The 23,810-nt window shown below is 32.1% G+C and overlaps 1 protein-coding gene across 1 annotated transcript; it reads right to left on the reverse strand.

Annotated features, from left to right (window-relative positions):
* Positions 1–14,016: 14,016 nt before the first annotated feature.
* Positions 14,017–14,400, reverse strand: LOC116134029 (F-box/LRR-repeat protein At3g48880-like). Its single transcript, XM_031419673.1, has one exon. The coding sequence runs from the start codon at positions 14,398–14,400 to the stop codon at positions 14,017–14,019; it is 384 nt and encodes a 127-aa protein (XP_031275533.1).
* Between the last annotated feature and the right edge of the window lie 9,410 nt (positions 14,401–23,810).

A 23,810-nucleotide genomic window follows, 5' to 3' on the forward strand; every position in this document is an offset into this window, starting at 1 on the left:
AAGTATTACAATGTTGATGAACTAAGACAAAAGCATTAGGAGGATGACAACCTAAAACCCAACGGACCAATTCTATATATGCCTATTCAAGAACATATTATGTAGATATTATATACAAGCAAAACAACATGTAAAGAAGAAGTACATACGCTGTAGTTTCTGACCAATAAATTATAGTCTCTACACTGTTCTAATCAAAGAGCTAGAGATTTCGTCTCATCCATTTTCCATAGGCCTTCCTCATACTTGTACCACCTCGGAAAGCCTTCATCACTTCAGGTACACTGGCACATGATGCACGAGGGCCAGTACATGTTAAGAATGTTAGAGCAGGTGCCCTAGAGCCAATCAATTATTGTAAAATTGACTTTGTAATAAATGTTTATTTATCAATAAAAGGCATATTCTTCTATATCGTGTATATAATGATATATGTCCTTAGGATGGTAGAACAGTGACAAGGGTATCAAGTGTTTCAAATCTTGATAGTGAGAACCCTATGATCACATATGGTGGTCATTCTAAGAACGTCCGTAGCCCCAGTGTTATTCTGACTAAGGACACAGATAATATGGTAATGCTATCATAGTATTGAACGACCTTGTCGAAAGGCAATAACTGATCTCACTTGTCAAAGTTGTTTGCCGACAACTTGGTGCAATATATGGGTGCTTGCTAGAGGCAAGTTCACTAGACAGACCCACCAGAGGATTCTATATGGATGGTAACCCCATTGTCTATGGAATAAATCCTCTAACAGATGGTGGTGCATGTGATCCTTAGACTTGAGATCGCCGAAGCGCCTTGTGCACCAATTGGTGTAGTTTGACACTAGTCTAATGTAGTTCTATTCAGAGCTATCAATACGGTAGTGATTGGCTACATTGAGAAGTGTATCGAGACTATGGTGGATCGATAAAGGATTCATCACTCCTGGGTGCGGGAGAAGTTATCTCACTGGGTAATTCAGTAAATTGCAATGACACTAAATCTGTGGCCACAGTGGGATTGAGTTGATGGTCAATCCAATTTAATATTTCTATCATTGGCCCAATAACTGAATACAAATATGTCGAGGATATCTGAGGTTGACACTATTTCTATACCTCAGTCTCAATGAGATAACAATTGATGAGAGGATTTGATAATACGGTAACTAAACTGTTGACAGGCTGTGGTTTCGCTGAATCCGAATCATCGGGTGGCCATGATGTCTTGCTAAAGGCCAATCTTGGTCTATGTGTAATGAGACGATTAATTGGTGTTAATCGCGATACTACTTATTGCCGATATAATAAGGAGCCTATGGGTCACTTAGAAAATAATTTAAGAATCAATTTGTAAGAATGGTATTTTCGTCTTTTAGGATGAAAGGGTATTTTGGTAATTTCACAGTGCAATTAAATTTGCTGAGGTTGTTGCCTGTATTTAATTTTAATATTAAAATTAAATTAGTGAGATTATATCTAAATATATCTCTGTATATATTTAAATGAATTATTATTATTAATTAAATGTTAATATATTATTATATATTAATTGATTTTAATTATAATAATAATAAATAAATTAAAATACCATAAAAGGTGTGTTTGGTTGCAAGGGTAAACTAGGGTTGGAGCCCATGGTTATTCCTAAGTGGAATAGGGTTTTAATTGTTGCACTATATAAGTGCAACTTAAAATTAAAACATAAGAGAATTATTCATTCAATTAAAACCCTAGCCACCCTATCTCTCTCTCTCAAAAAGAAAACTTTTCTTGTTCTTCTTTCTTGATTCTTGAAGCTTTTGATTGTTCTAGCAAAATAATCAAGGGTTCTGCAGATTATCTTCGTGTGGACTTCCGTGAGTGCGATCCTACTTTAGATCGATTGGCAAAAAATCAAGTGAACATTAGATGATGAACAGTAGATAGTGAATAGTAACCATGAATAGTGCATAAATAGTGTTCCTGTCCGAATCAGAGATATTCGTAAGAGCCTCCAAACGTACATAAGTCTTCTAATCCTTGGATGGATTTACTTTATATAGATTTTTGTTTATAAACATGTAAACAGTATAATCTATACTCGGATCTAGGCAAAGAAAGGTGATTGATTTACCGATTGAATTTTTGTCTTCCGCTGCGTATGGTAGATCTATTACTTAAAATGGTATCAGAGTCTCGGGAATTAGATTATATTGTTTAATTGATGTTGTATATTTGTTTGATAACATGTTATTGCATGATTTGAAGTGTTTTTTTTTTTTTTTTTTTTTTTTAATTTGGAAAAATTATGTATGTAGAATGTCTTAATTAATCAATTGATTAAATAATGTGTTGATTGAATGTGTATTGGTTGGTTGGTGTCCTGGTCGAATGTTTAAGCATTCGATTTGATTTGGATCCGTGTCATTATGTGAAAAATTGCAAAAGACGTTACTATGCCTGATTCACTATTTTGCGACGTTAGCCGTGGCGAAATAACACTTCACCGCGACGAGATGCAAGAAGTGAATCTAGCTGCGGCAAAATTCCAGAAAAGTAGATCTAGTTGCGGCGGAATAAAACTTCACCGCGACATAAAACTCTTTGGAATGATTTGTGTTTTCTGGAAGTTCACAATCGCCGCAGCAAAATAAAACTTCACTGCAGCAACCATGTGTGCATGAACTTCACCGGGGCGAATAATTTCTTCGCCGCGGCTAGAAACCTACTGATCTGTTTTTGCTTTCCATTTTTCACATAGGGGCTAAATTGTAATTTTTTGAACATTTAAAGCCAATATTCATTCCGCACGTTTAAGGCGGTAACTTGATAAATCAACCCACCCAATTCAAAAATTGATTGTTTTTTAATGTATGCAATGTTCTTGTTTGATAATTGCATGGTGCCCGGTACATGAGCCTTAGACCTATTGTTTATTGTTTATTAGGTTTGTTTGTAATCTTTATAAACAAATAGGACCTGCGTGTCCTGCCTCTCTCTCTTAAATCTCCTTGTATTTCTTCTCCTTATCTCACTCCCCTCGTATGTAACGTGAGGTTTCTATTTTATTGATGTAAATTAGAATAGGTTTTTTATTATAAAATTATTTGTAATGATCGTGAAGAAGAAACGAAGGAGCTATGAAGAGGAATAACTTGAAGATCCAAGATTTATTTTTAAACCCTAGGTTGACCCATCGATTCCTCTGGCTCAAGGAAATCGGTTTTAGTGGGTCATGTACCGGCATGTTTAATTTTTTTTTTAGAATGCATGCTAAGGTTGAATGTTCAATAACATGCCAAACAATGTCATTCTAACAAAGATAATAATCTGGTGAGACATTAAATAAAAACCTTCAAATAAGATATATTAAGTCACATATGCCTTCCATCACCATAGTTTTAATCAAACCACTATTTGTTAGAACCTTGTTTGCCACAGCAAATGGTACACTTCTACCAGTGGGAGGTTAAAATTCATTGGAGTTTTCCTTAATGATGACGGGTTAACTTAAAATGACAGTTTTGCTTGTCCGCCATTGCGAAGGTTGATAAACACGTCATAGGCATAGTAGAGAAGTACACATGTTGAGTGTACATGGTGACATGCAGTGTCCACTCTACTGATACTAGGAATCATACTTGAGGCCGATGGCTAGGTCGTTGGATTGTGTGATTGGCTCGTTGGCTTACTTCACATTTGAGGTTGGTAGTGGGAGCTATCAACTGGTGTGGATTAAGTTTGTTGGCCTACATAATCAACTCACTTTGGCTTGTTCACCACAGCAAAGGTTTGAAATGGGCCAGATGGGATCTCAGTCCACTAGGAAAGCCAACGAGCTTTCCTAAGTTAATAGTGAGGGCTATTGGCTTGAGGAAAATAGTGGGAGTGTTTTTTAATAAAAGACTATTAAGAAATAATATACATTATATTGACTTTACTTTTCTAAATCGTAGATTCACTTAAAAATGAGCATTATGAACCTGTGACCGATAATCGAGAAAGAAAACAGGTTGGATAGATCCAATTTCTCGGACTGGTATCATAATCTTCGGATTATACTTAAGTCTGAAATGAAATTGTATATCCTTGATAAGCCATACATGGCTGAGCCTGATCCTGATCCTGATGCCACTCAGGAAGTAAAGGATACTTATCAAAAGTTCCTTGATGATACTGATGGCGTTCAATAGTTGATGTTAGCATCGATGACACAAGTGCTACAAAAACAGCATGAGAATATGGACGATGCTGCCATTATTCTACACCTCAAAGAGCTTTATGAAGGGAATGCTCGACATTAGAGGTACAACGTGTCAAAAGCACTGTTTGGAAGTCGCCTGACCAAGGGAGCCCAAGTTGGCCCTCACGTGCTCAAAATGATTGAGCACATGGAGAGGCTTGAGACTTTGGGGTTTGAGTTAGATGCAGAATTACAAATGGATTTAATTCTGGAATCCTTGCCTGACTCTTATGCACCGTTCATAATGAAATTCAATATGAACGTTATGGTGAAAGCTTTGTCGGAGCTTTTGAACATGCTAAAGACTGTAGAGCAGGACTTGAAAAAGTCCAAGCCTGTTTTACTGGTAGCTGCCAGTAAAGGAGAGGGTAAGGGCAAGGGAAAGGCCTAATCCCAAGCCTAAGCCTAAAGGACAAGATGCTCTCAAGCCTGCGGGTGGCATTGGGAAAGGTAGGAAGGTAGTCTGCTTCTATTATGGCAGGCCTAGCCATTGGAGGAAGCACTGCAAGGCTTTCCTCGCAAACAAGTAGAAGTCACATGCTTTGACTTGAGGTATGTTTATGATTGAGATTAACTTCCCTCCTTCAACATCTTGGGTCATTGACACAGGATATGGTACTCACATTTGTACTGATGTGCAGGGACTAAGGCAGAGTAGATTGCTCGCTAAGGGAGAAGGGGACCTATGAGTTGGAAATGGAGCACATGTGGCTGCATTAATTGTAACGCCTTATTGTTTGTCTTTACCTTTAAGCTTATTATTAGAACTCAAAGACTGTTATTTTGTACCTGTGATTTCTAGAAACATTATTTCAATATCCGTTTTGGATAATATAGGATATCGTTTTGAGATTTCTAATGGATTGTTGTCCTTTAGTTTAAATGGTATTCTATTTGGAATTGCAATGTTATATAACGGATTATATGTTCTTGATTTGAACAATAAGGATATTCTCAACGTTGAAACTAAGAAAGCTAAACATAGCGAACAAAACCATACATACCTCTGGCATTGTAGATTGGGTCATGTTAATCAGACCCGTATTGCAAAACTTCAAAGGGATGGAGTTTTAGACTCTTTTTACTTCCAGTCATTTGAGGTTTGCGAGTCATGCCTTTTAGGCAAGATGACCAAGTCTCCTTTCACAGGACAAAGTGAAAGGGCTACTGAACTGTTAGGCATTATTCATAATGATATATGTGGTCCACTAACAGTTGAAGCCAGAGGTGGATATTCCTACTTCATCAAATTTACTGATGATTTCAGTAGATATGGTTATGTCTACCTCATGAAACATAAATCTGAAGTCTTTGATAAGTTCAAAGAATTTAGGAATGAAGTACAGAATATGTTGGGCAAAAGTGTTAAAGCTCTTTGGTCGAATCGAGGAGGTGAATACTTAAGCTCAGGGTTTTTTAAATACCCGAATGAATGTGGGATAGTATCACAACTCACCCCTTTGTATACACCCAACACAATGGAGTTTCTACAAGGAGGAATAAGACCTTACTTGACATGGTTAGGTCCATGATGAGTTTTAGTGATTTACCTGCATCATTTTAGGGTTACGCCTTAGAGACTGCGACTCACATTATGAACCGTGTGCCATCAAAGTTTGTAGACAAGACTCCATTTGAACTATGGAATGGGCGAAAACCTAATTTGTCTTATCTAAGGATTTGGGGTTGCGAAGCATATGTCAAGAAATTGACTTCGAACAAGTTGGGCCCAAAATCCTACAAATGTATATTTGTGGGGTATCCTAAAGAGACCAGAGGATACTATTTCTACCATCTAGAAGAGCACACAATTCTTGTTGCTCGTACTGGTGTCTTCTTAGAAAATGATTTTTTTCTAAAAGGTATTAGTGGGAGAAAAGTAGAACATGATGAAGTTCTAGAGCCACAAGATATACTAGATGAAGGACAAGAAGATGTGCCACAAGCAGTGGTTAAACATCAGGAGGAGGTTACTCTATAACTTATGGATAAAAGTGAACTACCTCAAGTAGCACAAGAGCTACATAGATCTAGGAGAGTATGCCATAAGCCTGAGAGATACGGTTATCTCGTGACTCAACATGGTGATGTACTTGTCTACTAAGACGATGAAGCCAGAACCTACGAAGACGCTATATCGTATCCAGATTCATTTAAATGGCTTGAAGCTATGAAATATGAGATGGACTCTATGTACCAGAACCAAGTATGGTCTCTGGTGGAACCACCTGAAGAGGTAAAACCCATAGGGTGTAAATGGGTCTTCAAGAAGAAGACTGACATGGATGGCAAGGTGCACACTTATAAAGCACAACTGGTTGCCAAAGGTTTTAAACAAATTTATGGTATTGACTATGAGGAAACCTTTTCACCGATTGCCATGATTAAATCCATCCAAATTATGCTTGCGATTGCTGCATATCATGATTATGAGATTTGGCAAATGGATGTCAAAATGGCTTTCCTGAACGAAAACCTTGAAGAGGATGTGTATATGACACAACTTGATGGTTTCGTTCTTGATGGGCAAGCTGAGAAGGTATGCAAGTTGCAGAGATCCATTTATGGACTCAAGCAAGCTTTAAGGAGCTGGAACATTCGTTTTGATGAAGCCGTAAAAGAATTCAGTTTTATCAAGAACGAAGATGAGCCTTGTATTTACAAGAAAGTGAGTGGGAGCGCAGTGGCATTCCTAGTGTTGTATGTCGATGACATACTTCTAATAGGGAATGATATACAAAACTTTCAGTCGGTAAAGACTTGGTTATCCAAATGCTTCTCCATGAAAGACTTAGGAGAAACAGCCTACATCCTTGGAATAAAGATCTACCGAGATAGATCACATAGGTTGCTTGGCCTAAGTCAGAGTACATAAATTGACAAGGTACTGAAGAGATTCAGTATGGAAGAATCCAAGAAGGGATTTCTTCCGATGTCACATGGTGTCTATCTCTCTAAGGATATGTGTCCTAAAACAAACGATGAGAGAGATAGAATGAAGAGGATCCCATATGCATCAGCAATTGGATCCATCATGTATGCCATGTTATGTACTCGGATTGATGTCTCATGTGTGTTAAGTACTTGTAGTAGATATCAATCAGATCAAGGTGAGCGTCACTAGATAGCTATCAAGAACATCCTTAAGTACCTGAAAAAGACTAAGGACATGTTCTTGGTTTATGGAGTGGAAGATGAGCTCACTGTAAGACGATATAGTGATGCTAGTTTCCAAATGGATAAAGATGATTATCGATCGCAATCAGGATTTGTATTTTGTCTCAATGGGGGTGTAGTGAGCTAGAAAAGCTTCAAGCAAAGCACTGTAGCGGACTCTATAATGGAGGATGAGTATATTGCATTATTCGATGCGGCTAAAGAGGCAGTAAGATTATGAAGTTCGTCATCAAACTTGGTGTGGTTTCCATGATTGTTGATCCGATAGATGTCTATTGTGACAACAATGGAGCAATTGCTCAAGCAAAGGAACCATGGTCTCACCAGAAGTCCAGACACATACTCAGACGTTTTCATCTCATCAGAGAAATGGTTGAGAGGAAAGATGTACAGATCAGTAAAGTGCATACTGATGATAATCTCGTCGATCCATTAGCGAAGCCTCTATCGTAGCAGAAGCATGAAAAACACTTAAGGTCATTCGGTATTAAATACATGAATGATTGACTATAGTGCAAATGGGAGATTGTTAGAGTAAGTGGTGCCCTAGGGCCAATCAATTATTATAAAATTGACTCTGTAAAAAATATTTATTTATCAATAAAAGGCATATTCTTTTATATCGTGTATGTAATGATATATATCCTTAGGATGGTAGAACCGTGGCGAGCGTATCAAGTGTTTCAAATCTTGATAGTGAGAAACCTATGATCACATATGGTGGCTATTCTAGAAATGTTTGTAGCCCCAGTATTATTCTGACAAAGGACACATATAATACGATAAGGCTATCATAGTGTTGAACGACCCTATCAAAAGGCAGTGACTGATCTGACTTATCAAGGTTGTTTGCCGACAACCTGGTGCAACGCATGAGTGCTCGCTAGAGGCAAGTTCACTAGACAGACCCACCAGAGGATTCCATATGGATGGTAACCCAAGTGTCTATAGAATAAATCCTCTAACGGATGGTGGTGCATGTGATCCTTAGACTTGAGATCACCAGAGCACCTTGTGCACCAATTAGTGTAGTTTGACACTAGCCCAACGTAGTTCTATTCAGAGCTATCAATACGATAGTGATTGGCTACATTGAGAAGTGTATCGAGACTATGGTGGATCGACAAAGGATTCATCACTCTTGGGTGCGGGAGAAGTTATCTCACTAGTAATTCAGTAAATGGCAATGATACTGAATCTGTGGCCACAGTGAGATTGAGTTGATGGTCAATCCAATTTAATATTCCTATCATTAGTCCAGTAACTGAATACAAACATGTCAAGGATATCTGAGGTTGACATTATTTATGTACCTCAGTCTTGATGAGATAACAATTGATGAAAGGATTTGATTGCACGGTAACCAAACCATTGACAGGCTGCAGTTTCGCTGAATCCGAATCTATCAGGTGGCCATGATGTCTTGCTAAGGGCCAATCTTGGTCTATGTGTAGTGAGACGATTAATTGGTGTTAATCGCGATACTACTCATTGCCAATATGATAAGGAGCCTATGGGTCACACACTTAGAAGATAATTTAAGAATCAATTTGTGAGAATGGTATTTTCATCTTTTAGGACGAAAGGGTATTTTGATAATTTCACAGTGCAATTAAATTTGCTGAGGTTATTGCCTGTATTTAATTTTAATATTAAAATTAAATTAGTGAGATTATATCTAAATATATCTCTGTATATATTTAAATGAATTATTATTATTAATTAAATGTTAATATATTATTATATATTAATTGATTTTAATTATAATAATAATAAATTAATTAAAATGCCATAAAGGGTGTGTTTGGTTGCAAGGGTGAACTAGGGTTGGAGCCCATGGCTATTCCTAAGTGGAATACGGTTTTAATTGTTGCACTATATAAGTGCAACTTAAAATTAAAACATAAGAGAATTATTTATTGAATTAAAACCCTAGCCACCCTCTCTCTCTCTCTCTTAAGAAGAAAACTTTTCTTGTTCTTCTTTCTTGATTCTTGAAGCCCCTTGATTGTTCTAGCAAAATAATCAAGGGTTCTGCAGATTATCTTCGTGTGGACTTCCATGAGTGCGATCCTACTTTGGACGATTGTCAAAAATCACGTGTATAGTAGACGGTGAACAGTGGATGGTGAATAGTAATCATGAACAGTATGTGAACAGTGTTCCTGTTCGAAATCAAAGATATTTAAAATAGCCTCCAAACGTATGTAAGTATCCTAATCCTTGAATGGATTTAATTTATACAGATTTTTGTTTATAAACATGCAAATGGTATAATCTATACTCGAATCTTGGCAAAAAAAGGTAATTGATTTACCAATTGAATTTTTGTTTTTCGCTGCATATGTAGATCAATTACTTACAAAGAACTGACGTAATCGAGCAGTCTTTTGCAAGATAATTTTATCTAACTTCTTAATAATTTTTTTGGGCAACGGTGGAGGAAGTAGTGGACCTTCTATAAGAAGACATTGTGATATGTTGAGGATTTCCAGGTTTGGTATGCCATCCAATATAAGCAACAGGGCATCCTTAAATATCATTGAACATCTCAAGCTCAAAACCTTCAAATTTGGAAGAAATCTGGCTATCGTAGAAGCAAAGAGAACGTTAAAAGGACCCATGACCTCCAGTTTACTGAAGTTCTTGCAATTTATGGCCATTTCCTCTATAAGAGAAGGGGGATTTGCTATACTAGGCATTGTCAGAGATTCAAGACATCTCCATGTACGAATGGCCTTGCAGATTATGTCCTTTTTTATTCTGTTCCAAGCTGGCATAACAAGGCGCCTCAGCCATGAGCATCTGCAGACAACAATATATGGTAGATTACTTCCCAGTTCATTGTGAAAAAAAAAAAAAAAAATTAAAGATGATGATCACTGGTACCAAAGACAATCGAAAAGACTCTGTCAATAAACAGAGAGAATAAAAAAAATTACCTTTCAACAAGGTTTTAAACATAAACATAAAAAACATTACCTTTCAGCAGTATAAATAAATTGTTCGTCCCCTACATACAAATTGAAGTGAAAAATCAAGATTCATGAATACCCATGCTGGTTGTTCGCCATGAATACCCATGCAGATTGTTTGCAATGTGGCACATTTTGGAAGATCTAGAATTGCTCAATTTTGACACATTGGACATTCAAATTGCTCTATCTTGACATGCTGGGTTGGTATTTATTGCATCATCTATAATTAATAATTAATAATAATACTAATAATGATAATACAGGTGCATTGCATTGACATTCCAAATATGTGAATTAATAACAAGTATACAGGTGTATTGGATTGCTATTACTTATTGCATTGTATTGACATTGGAAAACTCTCTTTGTATTGAATTAGTATCTAATTGCGTTGGTATTCGGAATGTGTAAATAAGGGGTTATAAAAGGGGCGCATGTTCAGTTATGGATCATCGCAATTTGTTGATTGGTGTCAACAATATGTCTGGTCTTTTGTTAATTGTTAGATTGAATGATTGTTTTTGTTCGGTCATTTTATTTGAATGATTAATTGTATTTCTTTCGAACAGTCAGTTTGTTCCTTGATAATTTTAATATGAAGATTAATTAACTTTTGTTGTTTCCGTTTCTAGGCACCAGTTTTTATATGAATGGATAATTGTTTGTTAACGATGTTGACATGAAGATCAATTACATTTTATTGTGTTTGTTTTCAAGGGGATGAGGATATGCGTTTGTTATTCCGTTTGTAGAGTCGTTTTTCCATTGCGTCCATTCTGTCGATCGATCGGCATGAGATGTTGATTCGATGGGGCCTGTGCATTGCGCGGGTATGTTTATTTAATATTTTTGGAATAGGTTGTAAAAATAACTTCTATATATGTACAAGTTTTAGAGTAAATATAACTTTTATATATGTACAGAAATTAATAATTGTACCTTTATAATTATTAATATCAATTAATATTATGGAGATTAATTATTTGAACTTAAAATTTATATTAAATTCATTTTCAAGTTTGATATTGACGATTTTTCTCATAGTATAGGATTCTTTCCAAGCTAAGGTTTGAAAACAGACTAATTTCCATCTTTATACGTTTTTCTAGATCTTCAACAAACGAGTCAATGTCTTATCAGAACACTCATCCACGTAAACATATGGTTCGAATAGGATTTTGATGAAATTTGATCTCAACATTGACAAATTAAGAGTATTCCAAAGTAGAGGATCACAACAAGCTGAACGCCATGAATTACAAATGTGAGCAATCCCTGAAGTCAACTGGAAGATATCAAAAGACAGGAAGATTTTCACCAATATGTCAGTGTCCAACTCCACCCATCTTCTTACAGCAGAGACACCCTCTTTCATTTGACCAGTTGTCCAATTATCTCATAAAAATTTCAGAGCATCAGCGCACCTGCATAAGATATCCACATAATGCATGTGCAATGCATAAAATATCAAGCAATACATTAACTTATATAAATTTTAAAAAGATTCATACTAATCGAATGTATCAAAAACTTAATATACTTGCATAGAGATATAGATGAATGCAAACCGTTTAAATGATTATGGCTAAAAAAGTCTATAATCATTGAATACAATAATCAATTTTTCTCGATAGAAACAACAATGAAACAACTCTGATATACATAACAAAACCAAATAATCAATGTTCAACAAAATAGAAATACCATCATTAATTTACAAAAATACTACTGATTACACTTTCCTTTCATGCGTTACAAACGATTTGCTACTGTTTCGTGTCTCATCGTCCAATAAGTTGTCAACACTTTTTCAATCAACGTGTCTGTCTTTTATTAAATGTCTATTAATTTTCCCGGAGCAACTGTTAGATTGTAACAAAAATTCTTGCATAAAACATGAGTTCAAATTTATTGCCTCCGTTTATTTTCTTTTTCTATTTAGATAAAACAAGTTAATATATATTCTAATGTGAAGTAACAAAATTTTAATTAGAAGACTAAAATACTAGAAAAAACATAAACAATATTTAATATTTTAATAGATATTTAATAACAATATTAGGCAAAACTGTTTATAAAAATGTTAAAAAATAAAACATATTCAAAATTAATAATTAACACAATAATATCTACCAAATCCAAACACGCAGAAAACGATTCGCTATCCAGTACCCACACAAAAATTATATAAACCACTAAGACCGTAATAATCATAAATTCCATATACTTACATCGAAAAAAAAAAACACTGCCAAAACATCATGATTCCTTACAAAAAGAATGAAAACACAACTCACAAATCTATTACAATTACCATCTCAAATTGTGCAACAAATCATTACAAAAGCAACTCAGAATAACAACACCACCCTTCAAGCAATACGGTTGACATAAATTTTACTAATATCATCGCATTTCGTTAATTTGTTCATTTCATTATTTCCTTAGTCATAGAGAAAACCATATTTCAACTTCCAATAATTGAAATCGATTATGCTGAATCACTTGTGTCTTTAGTTCTTAATAGTTTTCTATTACAATTTTCTTAAAAAATTTTAATTGTTAATTTCTTGATCCTACAGGTAATGATATTATAATTACCAACTTTTGAAACAATTATTTACAACTTTTTTTTTTTATTTTTTTTTTTTTTTTGTGGATCTTCTGTTTGGAAAACACCTTTATTATTATTATTATTATTGTGGATCTTGTGTTTGAAAACCATTATTTACCTTACAAATTACAAATGGAAATCTCTAAATGACCAAACAAACATAAAGGAAGTCTTACATAGAAGAAACATCTTCAAACAACGATACAAACTACCAGCAATAACAACAGCAGGTCTTTCCATTTTGAAGATCCTTGCAGAAGCAGATAATAAGCTTGCTTCGCTACTGTTTGGAACACATTTATTCTTCGTGGAACATGATAGAAATAGAGGATTACAACTACTCATTGCAGCTTGCAAACAAGATGACTTGCAAGCAATGTATCAAACTGTAATTGCTCTAATCACTATGCACGACAATAAAAGTATAAAAATTATATGACCTATTAATTTTGCATGTTTTCTTTAAGTATCAACAACATTTTAAATGACAACATTTTTCATCATTTACGAATTTTACAAAGCCAAAATGATAGCGCACAGTAAAACTTTAATATTACCACTTCAGCCGAACAATGTCACTATAACTTATCATCAAAGTACAAAAGAAGCGAGACTCAAAGATTCCTTCAAAATCTCACTATCAAATACTAAACCTGACAATAGAAATGAATTTCACAATAACAATTACAAAATAAATAACATAAATTGAAATATATAAAATACTCAATTGCGTATTAGTTTGAAACCACTTCATTTTGAAATAACATTAATGAATAACGAAAGATAAATTTGAAACAAGAGAAAGTAAAATTTTAACATGTGTACATAATTATACAGACAGATAATACTTTTCCCATAGGAGAAGATCATCATGCAAGTATTACAATGTTGATGACCTAAAATGAAAGCCTTAAGAGCATGATAACCTAAAATACAATAGACCAATTCTATATATGCTTATTTAACAACATATTATCTATATATTACATACAAGCAAAACAAAATATTAAAATTACAGTCTCTACAGCGTCCTAATCAAAGAGCAAGAGACCTTGCCTCATCCATTTTCCATAGACCTTCTTCATACTTGTACCATCTCATAAAGCCTTCATCACTTTGAGTAAGCTGGCACATGATGCACGAGTGCTCAATACATGTTAAGAAGTCACGTAATCGAGCAACCTTTTCCAAAATAATTTTATCTGGCTTCTTAATAATTTTTTCGGGCATCACAGGAGAAAGAAGTGGACCTTCTATAAGAAGACTATGCGAGATGTTGAGAACTTCCAGATTTGGTAGGTCATCCAATATAAGCAATAGGCCATCCTTAACTATCAATGAGCATCTCAAGCTCAAAACCTTCAAATTTGGAAGAAATTTGACTATCGTAGAAGCAAAAAGAACATCAAAAGGACCCATGATCTTGAGTTCATTGAAGTTCTTTCAATTTACAGCTATTTCCTCTATAAGATAAGGTGGATTTACTATACTAGGCATTATCAGGGATTCGAGAGATCTCCGTGTAAGAATGACCTTACAAATTACATCCTTCTTTATTCTATTCCAAGCTGGCATAACGAGATGCCTCAGATGGGGGTACCTGCTGACAACAATATATGGTGTGTTACTTCTCAATTCACTTTACCCAAAAGAAAATTAAAGGTGATGATCACTGGTACCAAAGGCAAGGCCAAAGACTCAGTCAATAAATAGCGAGAATAAAAAAACAAAATTACCTTTCAACAAGGTTTTAAACAGAAACATAAAAAAAAAAACCTTTCAGCAATATAAGTAAATTGTTCATCTCCTGCATACAAATTGAAGTGAAAAATCAAGGTTCTTATCTGTCCTCGACTTAGTCTCAACGAAATTTTCAACAAACGAGTCAATGCCTTATTAGAACACTCATCCACGTAAACATATGGCTCTAACGGGATTTTGATAAAATTTGATCTAAATATTGACAAATCAAGAGTTTTCCAAAGTAGAGGATCATGACAAGCTGAATGCCATAAATTACAAACATGAGCAATGCCTGAAGTCAACTACAAAACATCAAAACACAGGAAGATTTTTACCAATAAGTTAGTGTCCAGATCCTCCCATCTTCTTACAGCAGAGGCACCCTCTTTCACTTGACCAGTTGCCCAATTATCTCATAGAACTTTCGGAGCATCAGACACCTGCATAAGATAGGCACATAATTGATGAAAAAAATATCATCCAATACATTAAGTTATATGCATTTAAAAAGATTCGTATTAATCAAATGTATCAAATACTTAATATACCTATGTAGAGATATAGATGAATGCAAACTGTTTACACTTAAGATAAATTAATACTTGACATTAAATGATTATGAACAAAAAAGTTTATATTCGTTGAATAAAACAATCAATTTTTCTTGATAGAATAAACAATGAAAGAACGATATCTGATATATAGTGTATAACAAAATCGAATAATTAATGTTCAACGAAATAAAAATACCATCATTAATTTAGAAAAATACTAAAAACGAGTTTCAAAAATAACAATGCTAATTCTCATTAATAATTAACGCGATAATATCTACCAAATCCAAACGCACAGAAAATTGTTTGCTATCCAATATCTACACAAAAATTATATAAACCACTAACACCATAACAACTTTATAATTTCAATATACTTAAACCAGAAAAAACACCGCCAAAACAACATGATTCCTTACCAAAGAACAAAAACACAACCCACAAACTTGTTACAATTACCATCACAAATATTGCAACGAATCATTGCAAAAGCAATTCAAAATAACAACACCACTCATCAAGCAATACGATTAACGTAAGTTTTAATAATATCATCATGTTTTGTTAATCTGTTAATTTCATTGTTTTGTTAGTCATATAGAAAACTGTATGTCGACTCCCAACAATTGAAATGGATTATGCTGAATCACTTGTGTCTTTAATTGTTAACAACTTTCTAATATATAAAAACCAAAATACATGTTAGAATGGATATTTAAATGAACCATATTTTTCACACTTTTTTATTGTTAACTTCTTCATCATACAAGTAATGATATTATAATTATCAACTGTTTGAAACTATTATATACACCTTTTTTTTTTTTTTTTGTGGATCTTGTGTTTGGAAAACACTTTTTATTTTATTTTGTGGATCTTGTGTTTGAAAACCATTATTTAACTTACAAATTACAGGTGCAAGTCTCTAAACCAACAATCAAATGTAAAGCAAGTCTTACATAGAAGAAACATCTTCAAACAACGACACAAACTACCAGCAATAAAAATTGCAAGGCTTTCAATTTTGAAGATCCTTGTAGAAGTAGAAAATAACCATGCTTCACTACTGCTTGGAACGCATTTGTTCTTCATAAAACATGATAGAAACAAAGGATTACAACTACTTATTGCATCTTGCAAACAAGATAACCATCAAGCAATGTATCAGACCGTCGTTGCTCTAATCATTATGCACGACAATAGAGGTGTAAAAATTCTAATGGAATTAGTGAAAGTAAACAATCAATTCCACAAACTGAAAAAATTATAGGGAAGTGTTCAAGTCCATGACTCCAACTGCGGCAATTCTTATTAAAAGGAGAATATTTCAGATTTGCAACAAAGAGAATCAAAATTGTATACATTGGACCAAATCAATGTAGATTACCAAATAGTATGTATGAAATATAATTTTTAGTGAGCTCTTTATATTATTTATTACACATGTAAAAATATCTCAATAAAAGTGTTATTCTCTATACTCATTTGTATCATTGGATTGTCTACACATCCTTGACAAACATCGATCTAAATATATTATAATGTAAATTAACAAAATCTATAAATAAAAATTCCTATCGCACATTGAAAAAAACTCCGATTCTATTACGAACCAAGTTAAACCCCATGCTGAATGATAACATCCACTTGAAGCACGATGGGCGAACCATTATTCACTATACAAACGATATATTATAATATCATCCTCACATTTCTGACTTGAATACTTAAAAAATAATTATTATGTTTGTTACTGTTTCGTATCCTCTTATACAGGAACTTATTAATGTTTCTTCGATCAACGTGTTTATTTATTCCTAGACATTTATTTGTTTTCCGAAAGAAACTTTGGTATTCTCAAAACCAGATTCAGATAACAATACTGACTCCTATTAATAATAAACATCAATCCAAATACATTATAATCTTAATTAAAAAAAATAGAAATAATCATTTCTATTACACATTTAAAAAAACTTTTGTACCATTATTGATCAAACAAGATCAAAGTCGAACTATAAGCATGTTTCATAACCATATTACCGAACCACAATTAAAAAATTTAAAAATATATCGTGACATCGTCGTATCATCTCTGACTTAGATCACATTGTTTGTTTACATAATAACTCAACATCTTGCCAAACCATTATTAACTACCTAACAAATATGCTACATACTTAACAAAATATTTATTACGGTTTTCTTTAATATTGTACGGATAGTCTACTAACATTTCGTAGTACCTTATCCAAATAATTATTAACACTTTTTCGATCAACGCGTTTATTTAGTACCAGTTATCTGCTCATATTCCACCTTTTCGTATCCTATTCTCCTATAAATATTGCTCTGACATCAATCACCCATTTAACTTTCTTAAGATACTATACACTTTAACTGTTCATTTCTTCTCCAAAACTTAATTCAAAAATGGCTGACAGAACATCACAAGCAAAAGAATCTGTAATGAATTCCAGCAATGACCTCAACAACAATAATTCTCCATCGAAGCAACTAGAAGGTATAAATATTGCACATCTTTTGTATGCTATATTACAAAATCACAAACAAAACAATCATATATATTTGCCACAATATAAAGCCATTAATTTTTTTTTTTTTTTTTTTGATATGTCGAGAATTCATCTCATAATTATATTTATACATTCATGTTACCGTTTCCATATATTTATAAAATTTGATTGTATATTGTTTCTGCGATTGTTTTAAACATTTTTTAGGGAATGCCGGAATTGAGGGAGATTTTCAAAAAAGTTGAGAATAATCTGGATGATCTACATATTGCACGAGACAAATTCAGAGAAGTTATTGACCAGATGTTAAAAATCATGAAATCTACCATGGATATTATTTATAACATAAACAAAAGAGAGTATGCATATGCACTAAACGAACTGAACAACTATAAGAAAAATAGAAAATAAAGACTATATCGTCCAAACCCACTTCACATTATGAAAAAGTGATGTACTTATTTCTTTTATAATCAAAGTTTTATTCTCTATATTCAATTTTATCTTGATTTTAGTGTACTCATTAATTAATTGAAAATTGTGCTCCATGATAACACCTTAGTTTTGATTTAATTCTTCCATCTTCACACATTGGATGAGTACTAATAATAATTATAAAAGTACATTATATAGATAAATCATCTTGACGGGAAAGAATCCAATACTGTGAGAAAAAAAATTACCAGTCAATGTTAAACGTGAAAATGAACTCAATATAAATTTTAAGTTCAAATAATTAATCTTCATAATATTAATTGATGTTAATAATTACAAAGGTACAATTATTAATTTTATGTTAATACAACTCTGTACATATATAGAAGTTATATTTACTCTAAAACTTGTATAATCTAACAATTATCATCTCTTAATATAATTAATTTATTCTGTTACAATAAATTTGTTTACAATCTCGAGTAACATGTTAAGATAAATCATTTTTTTATCAACCAAATTAAATTTGATTTTGTTATGTGATAACATCAATACGCTAAACCCTAAACCATTATTCACAATCCAGGCAATATATTATAATATCATCATGACTTTTCTTACTTGAATACTTAACAAAATATTTATTACATTTACTACCGTTTCATATCCTCTTATCCAAAAAGTTATTAACGTTTTTCAATCAATATGTTTACTTATTACTAGACATTTATTGGTTTTCCCAAAGCACCTTTTGTATTCTCAAAAAAGAAATAAATTCTTTTAAATTTTAAATAAATAATTTACATAACATTAAAGTGATACGAACTTAAATCACTCATACAAGTTAAGAAGACTACCTGAATATTATGTGGTCTAATCGTACAATCGATGTTGTTTTTCCAATTTATTCTTCTAGTCTTTCTATCAAACTAATGCCAGTTAGATGTTATTCTTCTTAAACAGCCATGTTTATTTATTATAATATTTTTATTAATGTTCTATCTGCTTCTTTTGTATTCCTAATTAAACAAAACATAACTATAAATAACATCAATACCCTTCTCATTACACTTTTTGATTGATGTGATTGATATTTTGATGATATCTTGTGTTGTACCGTGTGCGTACTAATCAAATATCTAAAATATTTAATATACCTATATAGAAATTAACATGAATGCAAACCGTTTACATTTAAATATAAGTACGACTTAACATTAAATGATTAATATAACTATCATTATTTTACAAAACTATTAAAAACAAAATTCAGATAAGAACGCTGACTCGTATTAATAATAAGCATAACATTATCTAACCAGTTGAAATACCAAAAAAAAGAAAAAAAATTGTCCGCTACCTACACGCGAACTATATAAATCACAAATACCATATCAACAACATAATTTCCATATACTTGCATCCAAAAAAAAAGCACCAAGACATCATGATTCCTTCCAAATTAACAAAAAAAACAACCCATGGGTCTGTTACAATTACCATCAGAAATTCTATAACGAATCATTGTAAAAGCAACTGACAAAGATCACACCGCTTTACAAGCAATACAGTTAACATAAGTTTTACTAAAACCATCGTATTTCATTAATCTATTGATTTCATTGTTTTCTTACTCACACAGAAAATGATATTATACAATATGGTTAAATATACAAGTAATAACAATAAGATAGTACTTTGTTCCGCAGCAATCTTGTAACAATAACGGCTAACAATAGAAATGACTCTATCGAACCATCTGCATCTTTAGTTGTTAATAGTTTTCTAATAAACAAAAAAACAAAAGGCATTTTAGGATCCATATTTAAGTGAGTCATATTTGGTACATTAGTTATTCTTAATTGCTTAATCATAAGGTAATGGTATTATCATTCCCAACTGTGGATTTTTTCTTTTAACTATTATGAATCTTGTGCTTCAAAACCATTACTTACCATACAATTTATAGGTGCAAATCTCTAAACAAACAAGCGAACATAAAACAAATATTACAAAGAATAGACATTTGAACAATGACACAAACTACCAACAATAACGACAACGGGACTTTCAATTCTGAAGACACTTGCAGAAGCAGAAAATAAATAAGCTTTGCTACTACTAGGAACACATTTGTTCTTCATCAAACATGATACATATATGGGATTGAAACTACTGATTGCAATTTGTCAAAAATATGACATGCAAGCAATATATCACATTGCCGTTGCTCTGCTTATTGTACATGATAACAGAGGTATACAAATTCTAATGAAATTAGTAAAACTACCTAATCATTTCTACAAACTAGAATATTGCAGGAAAGAATTCAAGTCATTGACTCCAACTGCAACAATTCTCATTAAGAGACGAATATTTGGGACTTGCAACAAGAAGAATCAAAATCATATACTTTGGGACAAATCAACGTCACTAGAAAATATCACATGTCATAGATATAACGTGGATTACCAAATAGTCTGTATGATATTTAATTTTTAGTAACTTTCGTATGTAATTTCTTTTGCATGTACATATTTAAATGCTTTTTAGTTTAATATGAAAATAAAAGTTAAAACTCATTCAATTATCAACGACTGATCCAAATATTTAATAACTTATAAAGAGAAATTCATTACAAGATTACAATGATCAGTAAAACGTAAACAATATTTAATAAAAATATTAAACACCAATGATTATGACAATTTCAAATAATTAAAAATGTTCGATAAACAACAATCTAAATATTGTTCCTATAACATATAAAAATAAATTTCCATTTCATTATTCATTAGATTGAATTCTACGCCAAACCATAACATATTTTGGAAACCCGTCTACCGAGCCATTGTTAACTATTTATTACGCTTTCTTTTAATGCACCACAAACAGTTTTACTACAAGTTGTCAAGACTTCTTCAGTCAACGTGTCTATCTGTTGGTAGATGTTTGTTAATTTTCCCAAAGCAACTTTCATATTGAGTGATATAGTACCCCAGAAATTGTTTAAACATTATGTTAAAAAATTGAACATATACAACAAACATCAATTTAAATATATTATAATCTTAATTTAAAAAAAAAAAACTAGAAATAACCATTTTTAGTACACATTTAAAAAAACTTTTGTACCATTATTAATCAAACAAGATCAAAGTCGAACTATATGCATGCTTCCTAACCATATTATCGAACCACAATTAAAAAATTAATAAATATATTGTTACATCATCATATCATCTCTGACTTTGATACTTGACAAAATATTTATTGTCCATCATTTGAAAATGTATCAATAAGATTTTATTATTAGTAAATCACATTGTTTCTTTATCATAATAGCTCAACATCTTGCTGAACCATTATTAACTACCTAACTAATATGTTGTGCACTTAACAAAATATTTATTACGATTTTCTTTAATATTGTACAGATACTCTACTAACGTTTCGTATTACCTTATCCAAATTATTATTAACACTTTTTCGATCGACATGTTTATTTATTACCAAATGTCTGTTCATATTCCACCTTTTCGCATCCTGTACTCCTATAAATATTATTTTGATACTTGACAAAATATTTATTGTCCATCCTTTGAAAATGTATCAATAAGATTTTATTATTAGTAAATCACATTGTTTATTTATCATAATAACTCAATATCTTGCCAAACTATTATTAACTACCTAACTAATATGCTACACATTTAAGAAAATATTTATTACGATTTTCTCTAATATTGTACAGATAATCTTTAATATTGTACAGATAATCCACCAACGTTTTGTAGTACCTTTTCCAAACAATTATTAACCTTTTTCGATCGACACGTTTATTTATTACCAGATGTCTATTCATATTTCACCTTTTCGTATCCTATTCTCTTATAAATATTGCTCTGACATCAATCACCCATTTAACTTTCTTCAAATACTATACACTATAATTGTTCATTTCTTCTCCAAAACTTAATTGGAAAATGGTTGACAAAACATCACAACCAGAAGAATCTGCAACGAATATTAGCAACGACCTCAACAACAATAATTCTCCACTGAGGCAACCAGAAGGTATAAACGTTCCACATCTTTTGCATCCTAAATTACAAAATCGCAAACAAAATCATGATACATATTTGCGGGAGTATAAAAGCCAATAATTTTTATTTTATTTTATTGATATGTTGAGAGTTCATCTAATAATTATATTTACGCATTCATGTTAGCGTTTCCATATATTTATAAAAATTGATTGTATATTGTTTCTGCAATTCGTTTAGACTTTTTTCAGGGAATGCCAGAATTGAGGGAGATTTTCAAAAAAGTTGAGACCAATCTAGATAATCTGCATATTGAACAACTATAAGAAAAATAGAAAATAAAGTCTATATTGTTCAAACCCACTTCACAGTATAAAAAAGCAATGTACTTATTTCTTTTATAATAAAAGTATTATTCCCTACATTCAATTTTATCTTGATGTTGGTGTTGCTCATTAATTGATTGAAAATTGTTCTCCATCGTAACACATTACTTTTGATTTAATTCTTCCATCTTCACACATTGGATGAGTACTAACAATAATTATATAAGTATATACATAGACATTCCAAAAATCTAACAATTTTCAAGAAAAACGTATAAAGATGGAAATTAGTTTGTTTTCAAACCTTAGCTTGGAAAGAATCCTATAATGTGAGAAAGACAGTCAATATCAAACCTGAAAATGAACTCAATATAAATTTTAAGTTCAAATAATTGATCTTCATAATATTAATTGATATTAATAATTATAAACATATCATTATTAATTTCATGTTAACACAACTCTATACATATAAAAGTTATATTTACTCTAAAACTTGTACATATATAGAAGTTATTTTTACAACCTATTCCAAAAATATTAAATAAACATACTCGCACAACGCACAGACCCCAATCAAGTTGTATTTAATATAATATTAAATTGGGCCTAGGTTTGTTTATCGACTCTAGATTAAAACAAAAAACAAAAAATGGATATTAGAATTAATGTTTTTATGATTCAATTGCGTGCTTGAGTCGATGAAACCTTAAAAAGGTAACAGTTAACCTTGTAGCCGATGTTAGCATTTGATTCCGCTTACCTTCAATTCGTGAATTTAGTCTATACAAACCTATATGAATATAATAGCACCCAATCTTTCCGATTCCCTGGTTAAATAGATGGTTTAATAGTTTTGGGCTGTTTTGAGCCCAAAGCTCAAAAAATTTAACCGATTAGGCCTTCAAATTTTGTAAAGAATGCGATTAAAATTTAGTTAGTTCAAGGCTTAACCCATGTCTCAAATTCTCAATTGCCTTGAGCAACCCAAAACTTTCAAGGAATATACAAAATATAGCCTATGTCTTTGTTTATAAAATAAAATAAAATTCTAATTAATGTATATATGGGAATTTAAAAATAATATTAGAACCCTTGACATCACATTTTGTTTATTAAAATTAGTTATTATACATAAATGTAGTAAATTTAGACCATTAGATCGAAACCTATAAACTGATTAAGAAT

This window comes from Pistacia vera, unplaced genomic scaffold (assembly GCF_008641045.1).
Source record: "Pistacia vera cultivar Batoury unplaced genomic scaffold, PisVer_v2 Contig281, whole genome shotgun sequence".
Lineage (NCBI taxonomy): Eukaryota > Viridiplantae > Streptophyta > Magnoliopsida > Sapindales > Anacardiaceae > Pistacia > Pistacia vera.